Source organism: Schistocerca cancellata, chromosome 1 (assembly GCF_023864275.1).
Source record: "Schistocerca cancellata isolate TAMUIC-IGC-003103 chromosome 1, iqSchCanc2.1, whole genome shotgun sequence".
Lineage (NCBI taxonomy): Eukaryota > Metazoa > Arthropoda > Insecta > Orthoptera > Acrididae > Schistocerca > Schistocerca cancellata.
This window is the reverse complement of record NC_064626.1, coordinates 246,543,704-246,560,655: the sequence shown is the minus strand read 5'-3', so window position 1 is coordinate 246,560,655 and position 16,952 is coordinate 246,543,704. Positions and strand designations below refer to the sequence as shown.

The 16,952-nt window shown below is 39.0% G+C and overlaps 1 protein-coding gene across 1 annotated transcript in view; it reads right to left on the bottom strand.

The window, feature by feature from the left end:
• Window positions 1-16,952, bottom strand: part of LOC126170151 (nitric oxide synthase, salivary gland) — a 718,067-nt gene that overhangs the window by 11,613 nt on the left and 689,502 nt on the right. Inside the window, exons 21-23 of the mRNA XM_049920700.1 lie at window positions 13,935-14,022; window positions 5,496-5,623; window positions 5,244-5,392 (exon numbers count right to left, since the gene is read on the bottom strand). Coding sequence (XP_049776657.1) covers window positions 5,244-5,392; window positions 5,496-5,623; window positions 13,935-14,022 — 365 coding nt within the window. The remainder of the gene's footprint in view (window positions 1-5,243; window positions 5,393-5,495; window positions 5,624-13,934; window positions 14,023-16,952) is intronic.

The following is a 16,952-nucleotide window of genomic DNA, read 5'->3' as shown; positions in this document are numbered from 1 at the left end:
AAGGAGGAGAAGGTCAATCAATCCTCAGATTCAGATGGACCCACCCACTGCGAGGCTGACAGAAGACAAAGATGAAGTTCTAGTAGCTTAGTTTCTTATATTCAAATTTTGGATGGACATAAACTTACTGGAAGAACTGAAATGCTACAGTTAATGTTTGTAGCTTCCTGAATATACAATTTTACGTTTTGTAGCAGCTGGCAAGTAATCCAATATATTACTTCTCAGCTCACTGTCATATGCCCTCTCCAAATCTAGGAGCATTTTTATTAGGTCATTTCTTTACATAAAATTATTTTGCACTTTGATATATCACTAAAATATTAGGAGAAAGGAAAAGACCCAATAATATTGTTCCTAGATTAAGAGAAGATGCATGATAGTGTGCTGAGGTATAAAATATGGAACTGCTCGTAAAATGGAATGCACCCCAGTCTCTAATTAAACAGACTCAGATGCTCTATGACAAATGTGAGACCAGACAGTGAAAGTCAATGTGGTTTAAAACAAAGAGAGCTGTGTGTTATTTGGTTTCAATTATTACAACTGTAAATATGGCCATTATTTTAATTTCACCAAAGGTTAGGAACAATGCAGTCATGTAAGTGTAGCTAAATTTCCTTTCTATAGTACAAGCATAATGTGTCAAAAGATGGAAAACTGTTTCTTATGAGGAGAATATCAATTGATGGGGCAAGGAAAATTGTTTATAACTGAATTTTGAGAAGATTTAATACAAGATGTAGTCAGTGTTCAGATTTGGACTCTATGGAATGGATCACACACTTCACTTGAGATCCTGTATGCTAGGGTTAATGAAAAGCTTAGTTCACCTACATTTGCAGTACATATGATTTAAAAATGAAGATATTAATCTATTCTTGATTTTTCTATTCATAATAAGTGTGAAAGCTGACTTACAAGTGTAAGATGTTAAGAATACCACAAGTTTATTCTAATGAGGTATAATTGTTTTACTATTGGACCCTCATGTACAGACATCTTCAGAAACTTGGTATTTTGATAACTGTCTCACAATGCATATAGGTTACTTAATATCCTTTATCATTACTAGTGCCTTCAGTTTACGCTTCAGACATCTAGATGGAACATTAGAAACAAATAACAAACAAAACTGCAATCTTCTTGTACATTATTTTCAGAAATTCCTAAACTGCTGAAGTCCTAAAAATCAACTCAGTTTTGAGAAACTCTCCCCAATTCTGTATTCAGCATACCCTACACTGGAAGACATCAAAAGAATTACCTGCAACTTGAAAAGCAATAAGGGACCCGCAGATGATGAAATAATTCTGGAATTACTGGCAGCAAACTAGCTTAAAGAAATATTACAGAACATTTAGTATAATGAGAAAATCCTCACAGATGTAAATGTGTATTAATTTGGCCACTTAATGAGAAAGAAGAGAAATCACATATAAGCAATTACAGAAGTATTTGTTTACTTGCAGTCGGCTATAAAATCCTCTCTAACTTAACAGATGAAAAACAAACAGACAAGTTAATTGGAGAATATCAAGCAGTACTATGAAAAGATCACATGCAGAAAAACTCTGAATTGTTATAATGAATCAGTCCTATCATATCTTTTGCTCGTTTACAGAAAGCTAAGACATTATCTAAATTTTGTCCAAATTTGAATAAATTATTATTTGTAAATTATGTAGCCTACAACTGTGAATGTCCACAGAGTTTTCTGGTCATTGGATGTAATATTTCTGCACATATGATTTTCTGTTTCTGTGGCAGTATGTTCTCATACTTCAACCTTACATTATGAAAATTAGTTGGCAAATAAATAACAGCAAATGCTCTGAAAAAAATTTACATTATTTTTAATATACAGTTTTAAATGTAGACATAACATATGTTTCTATTTATGTTTTTATTTACTTCACTATTTATATGTAATTGGTATCGCAACATAACTGGAAGTTCCCACATTTTTATATTTGCAAATTTTATAACCTCTGTTATTAGATATCATTACTAAAATCTCCACGAAAATACATATCTTTAAGAGACATTCTATAAACTAAGCCTGGTGTATAGTCTGAAAAATGGAAAATATCTTACTATTATTTTGATTTGTGGTATGTAGGGAATGTTCTAGAACAATTACATATCTTATATTATATCCCTTCGACACCAATTGCGTTAGTCTGGTTTAGACTTGTTCAGATTGTTTCTGGGCTTGTACATACTTTTTTTGTAACTTGGCTAGAGTTAACATCTACAGAAGCTTATTGGAAATGTGTAATGTAGACTGCAATTCTTATGTTTCAAAGTTATTTCTGGATATTGTGAAAGCAATTGTGAGGCAACATGAAAAATACATAAACAATGATTTTTAGTAGAAAAACAATTGATCCCAAGCTGTGTTATTTAAGGACCCAAAACTTATACATGATATTGCATGACATCTTTCTGCTGCTGGATACCGAGTCATTTTCATAGTTAAGTGAATTTTCATTTATATCAACAACTTTTGTTCTTAAGCAATATCCTTGATGCTTAAATGTTAAAAGCTAAATCAAAGGTAGTGCATCACACTGCAAAACCATTCTCTAACTTCAAAAAAATAAACAGATTGTAATCACAACAGACCAGAAGCAATCCAATCAGTAGAGAATATTGACCAAATAGAAGGAAAATCTGGGGTGCAAATACACTGCATGTAAGGGTCCAGATCAAGATTTAACAGCCAACATGTAATTAACAAATTTAGCAAAATCTTTCAATCAGACAAATTTTTAAGTACAGAGATAGAAAATATTGAACTAACAGGGATAAATAAGGAATCTAACAAAGAAAGAATTGCAAAACTAAATAAGAGCATACAGACCCATCTGGAACAGATACAACAAAAAATCTATACCAAAAAAATGGAAAATTATGACATTGTAACGAAGTTGTTAAAACAGAAGCTCTACATGCATCTGTTAATAAATGGCAGACCCAAATAAAAATCATTGAAAAACATGAAAGGAAAATTCTCAGACAAATCTCAGGACAAAATAGAAATCGGATGAAAAATAAATCACAGATCAATCAAGACACAGCAAAAGATCACAGATATCATCAGGAAATAGTGAATACAGTTCTATGGTTACTTATACAGGGTGGACTACTGGCAAAAACGGAAGCTAACAGAGAAACCTTTCAAGATAGAATGAAATTTATAACATTAATTCACAAAGACCTGAGAAGATTACCCGACAGAATTCAGAGTGGGCAGAAGAATGTAAAAAGAAACAAAATGAAGCAACAGAGAGGTACTGGGAGAAAAAGAAGAGTAAATTGCTGAACAAGTACAAATGTTCTCTTCAGTAGGGCACAACAAAAATAATAAAGAAAGGTGTGTTTGGCAGCCAGTTTCAGTTGTTCTTATTTTGGCATTTTATCTCAAAACCTGGCAGAAAATCCAGAGAACTTCTGGTCATATATGAAGAATGCTACCAGCAAGACACAGTCAATACCTTCTCTGCACAATAGCAGTCTAAATACTATTGACAGAGTGCCACGAAAGCGGTGTTACTTAACACAGCCTTTCAAAATCCCTTCACCAAAGGAGACAAAGTAAACCCAGGATTCAAATTACAAACAGCTGCCAGCATGAGTAACTTAGAAGTAGATATCCTTGGAGTAGTGAAGCAACTTAATATCACTTAATAAAAGCAAGTCTTCCGATCCAGACTGTATACCAATTAGGTTCCTTTCAGAGTAAGCTGAAGCAATAGCTCCGTACTTAACACTCATATACAACCACTTGCTCAATGAAAGATCTGTACCTAAAGATTGGAAAGTTGCACAGGTCACACCAACATTTGGAGTAATCCTCTAAATTACAGGCCCATATCATTAATGTCAATATGCAGCCGGACTTTGCAACACAAATTGTATTCAAACATTATGAATTGCCTTGAAGAGAATGGTCTATTGACACCACACAGTCAACACAGATTTAGGAAACATTGTTCTTGTTAAACACAAGTAGCTCTTTGCACACACAAAGTGTTGAGTGTTATTGACAATGGATTTAAAAATGATTCCGTATTTCTAGATTTCCAAAGGGCTTTTGACACTGTACAGCACAAGCGGCATGTAGTGAAATTGCATGCTTATGGAAAATAATCTCTGGATTTGTGATTTCCCCCTTTTAGAGGGTCACAGTTCATAGTAACTGACGTAAAGTCATCGAGTAAAGCAGAAGTGATTTCTGGCGTTCACCAAGCTAGTGTTATAGGCTCTTTGCTGTTCTTTATCTATATAAATCATTTAGGAGACAATCTGAGCAGCCGTCTTAGATGGTTTGCAAATGATGCTGTCATTTATCATTTAATATTCCTATCAGGAGATCAAACAAATTGCAAAATGATCTCTAAAAGATACCTGAATGGTGCAGAAATTGGTAGTGGACCCTAAATAAAGAAAAGCATGAGGTCATCCATATAAGTGCTAAAAGGAATCCTTTAAACTTCAGTTACACGATAAATCAGTCTAATCTAAAGGCCAAAATTTCCACTAAATACCTAGGAATTACAACAATTATGAACAATTAAAACGGGAAAGAATACATAGAACATGTTGCAGGGAAGGCACACCAAAGACTATGTTTTATCATCAGAACACTTAGAAAATGTAAGAGATCTACTAAAGAGACTGCCTACACCACATTTGTTCATTCTCTTTGGAGCATTGCTGCACAGTCTGGTATCCTTACCACATAGGATTAATGGTGTACATCGAGAAAGTTCAAAGAAGAGCAGCACATTTTGTATTATCGCGAAATAGGAGAGAGAGAGAGTATCTCAGACGTGATACAGGATTTGGGATAGACACCATTAAAGCAAGGCGTTTTTTGCTGCGGCAGAATCTTCTCATGAAATTTCAATCACTAACTTTCTCCTCCGAATGCGAAAATATTTTGTTGAAACCCATTTAAGTAGGAAGAAACCATCATCACAATAAAATAAGGAAAATTAGAGCTTCCATGGAAAGATAAAGGTGTTCGTTTATTCTGCGCACTGTTCGATAGTGGAATAATAAAGAATTATTGTGGAGATGGTTCAATGACCACTATGCCAGACATTTAGGTGTGATTTGCAGAGTATCCATGTAGATATAGATGTAGTTCTGCTACAGAAAATAATCAGTTTACATCAGGGTTTCCAATTTGATCTACAGCAAATTATACTATTATTTGTTGATTAATACTTTACCTTAGGTATATCAGCTTCACGAGAAAGGGCAAGGAATACTTTGTCCAACACTTTTTCTTCCAGCATTGCTGCTTTTTCATCATGATACAGATCAAGAGCTCGTTGTCGGCAGCCAAAGAACAACCACATTTTGCCAAAACCATCAGTGCCTAAAAACAAAAAGGATCTTTAGAGCTGATTCTCATCTTTTGTCAGAACACTTAACTTCTACTCCTGGTGTTAGTTCAAGAATGTCATTAGTTTCACAGAAACCTTGTTGTGAAGCTTGTAACTGGGCCATCCGGTGCTGCCAGAATCCCCTGAAAGGTGCAATTCCTGTGCCAGGACCCACCATTATAACTGGTCGTTTGACGTCCGTAGGAAGGTAGAAGTTGGGTGCACTGAAAAGGAAGAGAATTTCACTTAAATGAAACAGAAAGAGCATACAATGATTTCCTGCAATTTACAATGAAGGACTATTTTTCCGAAATCTTAAATGTTTCTTCACTGTGATTGTTTATGATTCAGTGCCTCCTCCATGTACTGAGTATCTACAAACCTTTCCTTTCCATAATAATGTTATATACATATAAACCATAAAAGGATTACATTAAAACTTAAATGAAATATCAAATGTGTTCCATGAAGGAATAATGATAATTGAATAAAAGCCTGAAAGAAGTGAGGGAGGGGTTGGGAAAGGGTGGGTGATGTGTGGTAGAGTGGCAACAGCATCAACCACCTTTCCCCAAACCTCCCTCCCACTACTTCCCACTTCCTTCCTCCTGTTGCCCACTCCACCTGACACAAGATCTCATACCCCTGAAGCTGCAAACTGTACTTCAAGCACACTGTAGTTAGCTGGTACAATGTAGCTCTATACAGGTGCATGCAAGTGTGTGCTGTAGCTCAAAACGAATTCAGCCAAAAGCTAGCAAAGTTTTCAGTCTTGTTTATGTTCCTGTCAACAAGTCAATGCTTCTGCTAATTGATGAGGTGCTACCTCTGTTCTTAAGTTATTTGTATTTACCAAGTCTTGCCATCACCACATATGTCGTTGTCGTGGTCTTCAGTCCAGAGACTGGTTTTATGCAGCTCTCCATGCTACTGTATCCTGTGCAAGCTTCTTCATCTCCCAGTACCTACTGCAGCCTACATCTACATATACATCTACATTTATATTCCGCAAGCCACCCAACGGTGTGTGGCGGAGGGCACTTTACCTGCCACTATCATTACCTCCCTTTTCTGTTCCAGTCGCGTACGGTTCGCGGGAAGAACGACTGCCAGAAAGCCTCCATGTGCACTCGAATCTCTCTAATTTTACATTCGTGATCTCCTCTGGAGGTATAAGTAGGGGGAAGCAATATATTCGATACCTCATCCAGAAACGCACCCTCTTGAAACCTGGACAGCAAGCTACACCGCGATGCAGAGTGCCTCTCTTGCAGAGTCTGCCACTTGAGTTTACTAAACATCTCCGTAACGCTATCACGCTTACCAAATAACCATGTGACGAAAAGCGCAGCTCTTCTTTGGATCTTCTCTATCTCCTCTGTCAACCCGACCTGGTATGGATCCCACACTGATGAGCAATTCTCAAGTATAGGTCGAACGAGTGTTCTGTAAGCCACCTGCTTTGTTGATGGACTACATTTTCTAAGGACTCTCCCAATGAATCTCAACTTGGTACCCGCCTTACCAACAATTAATTTTATATGATCATTCCACTTCAAATTGTTCCGCACGCATACTCCCAGATATTTTACAGAAGTAACTGCTACCAGTGTTTGTTCTGCTATCATATAATCATACAATAAAGGATCCTTCTTTTTATGTATTCACAATACATTACATTTGTCTATGTTAAGGGTCATTTGCCACTCCCTGCACCAAGTGCCTATCCACTGCAGATCTTCCTGCATTTCACTGCAATTTCCTAATGCTGCAACTTCTCTGTATACTACAGCATTATCCGCGAAATCCGCATGGAACTTCCGACACTATCTACTAGGTCATTTATATATATTGTGAAAAGCAATGGTCCCATAACACTCCCCTGTGGCATGCCAGAGGTTACTTTAACTCTTCAATCCAGCCACACATCTGGTCTGATATTCCGTAGGCTCTTACTTTGTTTATCAGGCGACAGTGCAGAACTGTATCGAACACCTTCCAAAAGTCAAGAAAAGTGGCATCTGCCTGGGAGCCTGTATCTAATATTTTCTGGGTCTCATGAACAAATAAAGCAAGTTGGGTCTCACACGATCCCTGTTTCCGGAATCCATGTTGGTTTCTACAGAGTAGATTCTGGGTTTCCAGCAATGACATGATATGCGAGCAAAAAACATGTTCTAAAATTCTAAAACAGATCGATGTCAGGGACATAGGTCTATAGTTTTTCGCATCTACTCGACGACCCGTCTTGAAGACTGGGACAACCTGTGCTCTTTTCCAATCAGCTGGAACCTTCGTTTCCTCTAGAGACTTTTGGGGTACACGGCTGTTAGAAGGGGGAAAGTTCTTTCGCGTACTCTGTATAGAATCGAACTGGTGTCCCGTCAGGTCCAGTGGAGTTTCCTCTGTTGAGTGATTTCAGTTGCTTTTCTATTCCTTGGACACTTATTTCGATGTCAGCCATTTTTTCGTTTGTGCGAGGATTTAGAGAAGGAACTGCAGTGCGGTCTTCCTCTGTGAAACAGCTTTGGAAAAAGGTGTTTAATATTTCAGCTTTACGCGTGTCATCCTCTGTTTCAATGCCATCATCATTCCGGAGTGTCTGGATATGCTGTTTCGAGTCACTTACTGATTTAACATACGACCAAAACTTCCTAGGATTTTCTGTCAAGTCGGTACATAGAATTTTACTTTCGAATTCACTGAACGCTTCACACATAGCCCTCCTTACGCTAACTTTGACATCATTTAGCTTCTGTTTGTCTGAGAGGTTCTGGCTGCGATTAAACTTGCAGTAAAGCTCTCTTTGCTTTCGCAGTACTTTCCTAACTTTGTTGTTGAACCACGGTGGGTTTTTCCCATCCCTCACAGTTTTACTCGGCACGTACCTGTCTAAAACGCATTTTACGATTGCCTTGAACTTTTTCCATAAAGACTCAACATTGTCAGTGTCGGAACAGAAATTTTTGTTTTGATCTGTTAGGTAGTCTGAAATCCGCCTTCTATTACTCTTGCTAAACAGATAAACCTTCCTCCCTTTTTTTATATTCCTATTTACTTCCATATTCTGGAATGCTGCAATGGCCTTATGATCACTGATTCCCTGTTCTGCGCTTACAGACTTGAAAAGTTCAGGTCTGTTTGTTATCAGTAGGTCCAAGATGTTATCTCCACGAGTCGGTTCTCTGTTTAATTGCTGGAAGTAATTTTTGGATAGTGCACTCAGTATAACGTCGCTCGATGCTCTGTCCCTACCACCCATCCTAAACATCTGAGTGTTCCAGTCTATATCTTGTAAATTGAAATCTGCACCTAAGACCATAACATACTGAGAAAATGTATGTGAAATGTATTCCAGATTTTATCTTAGTTGTTCTGCCACTAATTCTTCTGAGTCGGGAGGTCGGTAAAAGGAGCCAATTATTAACCTAGCTCGGTTGTTGAGTGTAACCTCCACTCACAGTAATTCACAGGAACTATCCACTTCTACTTCACTACAGGATAAACTACTACTAACAGTGACAAACACGCCACCACTGGTTGCATGCAATCTATCCTTTCTAAACACCGTCTGTGCCTTTGTAAAAATTTCGGAAGAATTTATCTCTTTCCGTCCCTATATCGATTTCAGCTTCGGTTCTTTCTATCAGCACTTGAAGTTCCGGTACTTTACCAATGTAGCTTTGACAGTTTACAATTACAATACCAATTGCTGCTTGGTCCCCGCATGTCCTGACTTTGCCCCGCACCCTTTGAGGCTGTTGCCTTTTCTGTACTTGCCCGAGACCATCTATCCTAAAAAACCTCCCAGTCCACGCCACACAACCACTGCTACCCGTGTAGCCGCCTGCTGTGTCTAGTGGACTCCTGACCTATCCAGCGGAACCCGAAACCCCACCACCCTATGGCGCAAGTCGAGGAATCTGCAGCCCATACGGTCGCAGAACCGTCTCAGCCTCTGATTCAGACCCTCCACTAGGCTCTGTACCAAAGGTCCGCAGTCAGTCCTGTCGACAATGCTGCAGACGGTGAGCTCTGCTTTCATACCGCTAGCGAGACTGGCAGTCTTCACCAACTGAGATAGCTGTCGGAAGACAGAGAGGATTTCCTCTGATCCATAGCGACACACATCACGGGTGCCGACATGAGCGACCGCCAGCAGATGGGTGCACCCTGTACCCTTCATGGCATCCGGAAGGACCCTTTCCACAACTGGAATGACTCCCCCCGGTATGCACACAGAGTGCACATTGGTTTTCTTCCCCTCTCTTGCTACCGTATCTCTAAGGAGCCCCATTACGTGCCTGACGTTGGAGCTTCCAACTACCAGTAAGCCCACCCTCTGCGACCATCTGTATCTTGCAGACTGAGGGGCAACCTCTGGAACAGAACAAGCAGCCATGTCCGGCCAAAGATCAGTATCAGCCGGAGACAGAGCCTGAAACCGGTTCATCAGACAAACTGGAGAGGCCTTCCGTTCAGCCCTCTGGAATGTCTTTCACCCCTTGCCACACTTCGAGATGACCTCCCACTCTATCACGGGTGAGGGGTCAGCCTCAATGTGGGCAGTATCCCGGGCAGCCACAGCCGTAGTCCGATCGGGGGATGCGTGGGACAAGCTGGCCGTCCCCCACAAACCCCCATCTGGACCCCCACAGTGATTCCCATTGGCAACAGCCTCAAGCTGTGTGACTGAAGCCAACACTGCCTGAAGCTAGGAGCGAAGGGATACCAACTCAGCCCACATCCGAACACAGCAGTCGCAGTCCCTACCCATGCTAAATACTGTTGTGCAAAGAACATCTGAACTAATCTACAGAGAGCACAAACAATTCGACACAAAATTTAAATGGTTATTAAAATACAAGACTGCCTAGTAAATGCAGTAATGCTGCTACTTGCGCACTGCTGACACACTGCTCGGTGGCAGAAGGAGACTATGTGTTTTTACACTATTCAGGTACTAAAACGCGATGCTACAACTCTCAAATACTATAACACGCCCGAAATTTATGAATTAAACAATGCAAGTACCCAAAAACACACAAAGAAATTAAGAATTAAACTATGTAACAAATAAGTGAGCTACGAGTATACGACTTGCTGCTGGCAGCTGATTATCCAACAGCGGCATGGAGCATCCTTCTGAATCTGTTTAGTGTATGCATCTCTTGGTCTCCCTTTATGATTCTTACCCTCCACACTGCCCTCCAATACTAAACTGGTGATCCCTTGACGCCTCAGAATATGTCCTACCAACCGATCCCTTCTTCTAGTCAAGTTCTGCCACAAATTTCTCTTCTCCCCATTTCTATTCAATACCTCCTCATAAATTATGTGATCTACGCATATAATCTTCAGCATTCTTCTGTAGCACCACATTTCAAAAGCTTCTATTCTCTTTTTGTCTAAACTATTTATCATCCACGTTTCACTTCCATACATGGCTACACTCCATACAAATACTTTCAGAAAAGAGTTCCTGACACTTAAATCTATATTCAATGTTAACAAATTTCTCTTCTTCAAAAACGCTTTCTTTGCCATTGCCAGTCTACATTTTATATCCTCTTACTCCCCAAATAGCAAAACACATTTACTACTTTAAGCATCTCATTTACTAATCTAATACCCTTAGCATCACCCTATTTAATTCGACTACATTCCATTATTCTCATTTTGCTTTTGTTGATGTTCATCTTATATCCTCCTTTCAAGACACTGTCCATTCCGTTCAGCTGCTCTTCCAGGTCCTTTGCTGTCTCTGACAGAATTACAATGTCATCAGCGAACCTCAAAGGTTTTATTTCTTCTCCATGGATTTTAATTCATACTCCAAATTTTTCTTTTGTTTCCTTTACTGCTTGCTCAATATACAGACTGAATAACATCGGGGATAGGCTACAACCCTGTCTCCCTCCCTTCCCAACCACTGCTTCCCTTTCATGCCCCTCGACTCTTATAACTGCCATCTGGTTTCTGTATAAATTGTAAATAGTGTTTTGCTCAATGTATTTTACCCCTTCCACCTTCAGAATCTGAAAGAGAGTATTCCAGTCAACACTGGCAAAAGATTTCTCTAAATCTAAAAATGCTGGAAACTTAAGTTTGTCTTTCCTTAAGCCATCTTCTAAGATAATTATTATGGTCAGTATTGCATCACGTGTTCCAAACATTTCTACTGAATCCAAACTGATCTTCCCCGAGGTCGGGTTCTAACAGTTTTTTCCATTTGTCTGTAAAGAAGTCATGTTAGTATTTTGCAGCTGTGGCTTATTAAACTGATAGTTTGGTAATTTTCACATCTGTCAACACCTGCTTTCTTTGTAATTATTATATTCTTCTTGAAGTCTGAGGGTATTTTGCCTGTCTCATACATCTTGCTCACCAGATGGTAGAGTTTTGTCAGGGCTGGCTCTCCCAAGGCTATCAGTAGCTCTAAGGGAATGTTGTCTACTCCCTGGGCCTTGTTTCAACTTAGGTCTTTCAGTGCTCTGTGAAACCACCAAAAAAAGTTAAGCATATAATTGGTTCTCATATCTTGAAATGAGATACATGTCTTATACTGAATTTTTTGATAACACAGAATATCATGCAAAGGAAACTACATTATATGTTCTCTTTGAACTGAAAATGAAATGAAAAAGAAACATTATTCTAAAAAACAAAAATATTGCAACATCCCACAACATCAAAAACATACAATAGTGTATTCAGTAACGTGTAGGTCCACAATGAACCCTCAGGCACTCTTGAATGTGATTGGGCATTCTCAGTACCAACTCATTGCAGGTCTCTTGAGATATATTTTCCCCTCCTCAATGGTAGTATTCCTGAGAGTTTCAGTCATTAATGGAGGATGCTGATGCCTGGAAATAGCTCTTTTGAGCAAGCACCATGCATGCTCTATGCAATTCATATCTACTGAGCACAGTGGCCTAACCATTCTTTGGATCCCACATCCTGTCACATACTGTGAGCATGATGGGGTCAGAAGCTATCACCTTGTAGAGTGAACCCTTCCCCTATAGTCTCTGAAAAACCACTAAGGGTCACCGAGCGAGGTGGCACAGTGGTTAGCACACTGAACTCGCATTCAGGAGGACAGCGGTTCAATCACGCCTCCGGCCATCCTGATTTAGCTTTTCCATGATTTCCCTAAATCGCTTCAGGCAAATGCTGGAATGGTTCCTATGAAAGGGAATGGCCGACTTCCTTCCCTAATCCAATGAGACCGATGACCTCGCTGCTTGGTCTCTTCCACCGAATCAACCCAACCCCACTAAGGGCCAGAGAATGTGATTTTCAGACACTGCAGCAGTCACAATGCCTTCAATTGGAACAAGTGGTGTGTGGGAACCATATATGATCCCTACACAAAATATGACTGAACCACTGGATTCTTGGTAACATTCCACATCCATTGATGGATAACTGCATTCCCCTATTTGCTTCCATATGTGAACAGAGTTGTTGTCAGGATGCAAGCCTCTTTGTACTTCATCTGTGAACAGTGTTTTGGTCCATTGGTCTTGTGTAAAATATTTATGTGCTCTAGCCCATCTTACAGAAGCACCCCTGTGATGTAGACAGAGTGGTGGAGCCCTGAGAGGTCTTGGGCTGTACACCTCCCATCATGAAATCTGTTGTGCACAGTTTGGGTACTTGCAGTAATCCCTGTTGCTTCTCAAAGCTCAGAACACAGGGTAGTCACAGTCTTTGAAGGGGTCTCCATACAGATATTACATGCTGGTCCTGAGCTGCTGCAGTTTTGCTGAATGTGTTTCCTGGACCTTTTCTACAGTCTGGAGTCAACACTTGGCTTAATGTTAACAATATTCACAATGTCACCTTGTCTCGTGTTTTGTCCCATTAATGTGATGATTTTGATATGGTATGCCATGGAGAGCCTGTTCCAAGGCATTGTGTTACATTATGAGGCACACAGATGACTGTGCATTCACAAGAACTGTGTTTGTTTACAATCCATGACTGCATGGCCCCTGATGAGGCAGAGTGGCAATGTTGAACAAGTTCGCATTATGTACACAGTCACACTCCTACATAAACACAACAGGAACATCCATAGTAACTATGGGTGGGTAATTTGGAAATATGCTAACTTTTTTTGATGAGTGTTGGTAAGAACTACTGGTTGACAAATTATTTAGAATCTGGATTTTAATACTTCTTTTAGTTTTCTCTGGACATTTTTGCATGGCAACACTCAGTGTTTTGCCTGTGATGAGGATTTAATAGACTCAAATGGGGACATCTTGTTTATCAGAATTGTCTGATGCCTCTTGGGGTGAAATGCTGTTAATAAAAGTACTTAATTACAAATTGATGAATACACTAAGCAGATTCAGAAGGATGTAGGTTGCCGTAGTTACTGGGAGATGAAGAAGTTTGCACAGGATAGAGTAGCATGGAGAGTTGCATCAAACCAGTCTCTGGACTGAAGACCACAACAACAATTACAAATCTTTCCTTAAAAGAATATGATGTTATGGATGACAAAAGAGGATGACTCACCTTCTTACAAATAAATAAATTTGGTCATTTTCTTCAGCATCTCTCAAGAAATTTGAACACACGCCATAGTGCAGTGGACCATCACCATCTACAATAGAAAAAAAGTAATTTCACTTTCTTTGAAAACCATAAAAAATTTGATTTAGAAATGGTAATATACTTCAGATTTTACATACAGTAATAAACATGGGGCACACAAAGAATTCACTCCATTTAGGCAGTTTCTTGTCGTTTACCTTTTGAAGAACAAAGCAAGTGGCATTCTCCATTGTCACAAATGGTGCAACACCCTCTCACTTAATACTATCCAATTATGAAGTTCAGCATTATTATATATCCTCATACCCTCATTAGAGAAGGGTCCCTCTCACCCTGCTCCCCCCCCCCCCCCCCCCCCCTGCACTCCTTCTCTGAGAGAGTTAGTTCTGATAGCCAGGAAGTGAGGAAGTGTATCGATTGTGCTTTCATGTGTGTCTGCTGCGTGTTAAATAAAACTACTTATACCATATTTTGAGAGGTCGTAGTATGGAACAAAACAAGAAAAAAAGTCCAGTAAACATGGGCTCCAACTTGCGAACCTTAAGAGCTATGAGTACTTGTTCATCTGTCTTAATGTGAAAGATCTTTTCTACTGCACACTCTGTTCTATTACAAACGATCTACAGAATGCAGTAAGGAAATGAGGTCACATTCCTCTGTTGTTTTCTATGGATACAGTGCACAATAAATGTCTGTTACTATAAATCACATTCACAATTGGGTAAGCATCACACATGCATTAGCTCTAATGGAAACAGGCTGTGTTGGAACAAGTTTGTGTAATCCTTTTACAGTGTAGTTTTATCTTTGCACTTACTGGTTTAATGCAAGCCTGTTATTCCACATGGGAAATGGTAGACATGATCTTCCATTATGGTCAGAGATAATAGATAATGAAGGATATTAAATGACACAAAAGTAGATAGAAAAATATAGGAAATGATTTTTTTGGAGGGGGGGGGGGGGGGGGAGAAAGAGAAAGAGAAAGAGAGAGAGAGAGAGAGCAGCTGACATATAAGACAAAACACACAAGACAGAACTGCTACAAGGAAAAATGGTTTCAAAATCTAACTGTTTTCAAGCAGTTAGAAAGAAATTCTATTTATCATGTGGAAACAAAAAAATGACACACAGAAGAAGCTGAAAATGCCAGTTCGCAGACCAGAAGTTAAGGAAGGGAACAGTCAAAGACAAAAAAAAATTATCCAGGGATTAGAGAAAGAAAGTCAATATGCATATTTTGGGACACAACAGCTGAGAGGAAAATTAACTACTAAAAGTAAATTATCATCTTTCTGTTATTATCACTTTTCTGTTAATTAATCTTTCAAAAATTCTTGAAAAGATGGGTGGGGATGCAGGAAATCAACAACTAACAGTAAATTGAAGCCTGTTAAGTATACTTTACTCTTTCAGAAACTGACTTTCCAAATTTTTTTGAAATAGTATATTCACATATTAATAGAAGAGGCATATCCAGCACAAATTTAAATCTTCTTTGATAATTACTTTGTTTCATGACATACATTAGAAAGTATAGCTGCCAATCATAGGCCTGTATAGTGTGTTCGCTCTTTTGTAACAGTAAAACTGCAGATATAATCACTGTGTCATCTTTTGATACAGTATATTCACTTTCATTTTTTCAGCTGTTTGTAAGGTCTGACAGGCTCCATAATGTAGATTCACATCTGTATGTGCACAATATGTACTGTGGTTCTCTATCACATACTCTAAAGAAAAATATATTTGCCTCATTATGAAATTTGAGACTCAAATTCGTTTTGGCCTTACTATTTTTACCACAGAAATATTAATACCAAAATATTTTCTCCAGAATACAGAATTCATATACAACTGCATTGTGTCAGAAAGTTTTAATTCTCAAATGAACTATCTGTTAAAGCTAGAAAGCCAACCACCCAGATAACAGTGCAGGCAGTGCAGGTTAAAGCACTTGCTTGCGGGACATGGGAAAGTATGCTGGCCCTAGTTTGAATTTGCCTGATGAAATAGTGGTGAGGGTTGGTGTGCTAACAAACCTGGATGTGGTTTTTAAATGGTTTCCCACATCCCACTAGGTGAATTCCATACTGGCACCTATGTGCTGCCTCAGATACATGCTACGCAAATATTTAGAAAAGTTTCCCACACTTGCACATAGAATTTACTCTAGAGGTACTATTTCCATCTAGGCACACTAATTCCATACTACTGGGTGAATAGAAGGCTGATAACCTTAGATGTTCAGTCTCTTTAAAGATGCAAGTAGCAGCAGCAGCAGCAGCAGCAGCAGCTAGCATGCCAGTAGCAGCTAGCATGCCAGCTTTGATAAATAATTATAATTAATTATACTGATAATCGACAACTATAAACAAATTTTTTGGACACAGTAATTTTGAATGATGAAAAAATTAAGTTTTTTCTTAACTTTATGAAGTTCTGTAGTCTTCCCTGATTGCACTGATATATATTGTATTTTGTTTGGGATGCGAAATGACAGCTATGCACTAAATTTTACAGTTTCGGTTGTGGCCAAATGAAAAGGAGATTACGGTTTATGTGAAGATATTTTAATAACAACATTCTTCCTTTTATTCTCAATTTCAACTTCTCCATTTCATTTCTTTCTTGGTTTTTCACTTCTGGCATCAAAATTTTTTTCTAGCCAGTTTTTTCCCTCATGTGGAACACTACAACTATACAAAACTGCCACTGATATTGTTACACTGATCCCATCATGGAGGAAGAGAGTGGGCTGGCTTCAATGTAGAAATTTCAGAGTTGCTGATGGATTGAGTTTCCCGCCATGTCCTGCCCTTCCTTGCCAAAGGTGAACCTCTGACCTTTCACAGATTGTTTTAAGAGGCTGATAATATGTGAGTCCTAAGGGAAGATATCAGAGCTCCCATCAAAATTTGTTAAGGAGGTCAAGGGTTTTCTTGGCCTCACATCCCACCTCATAATGGTGATGCCAAC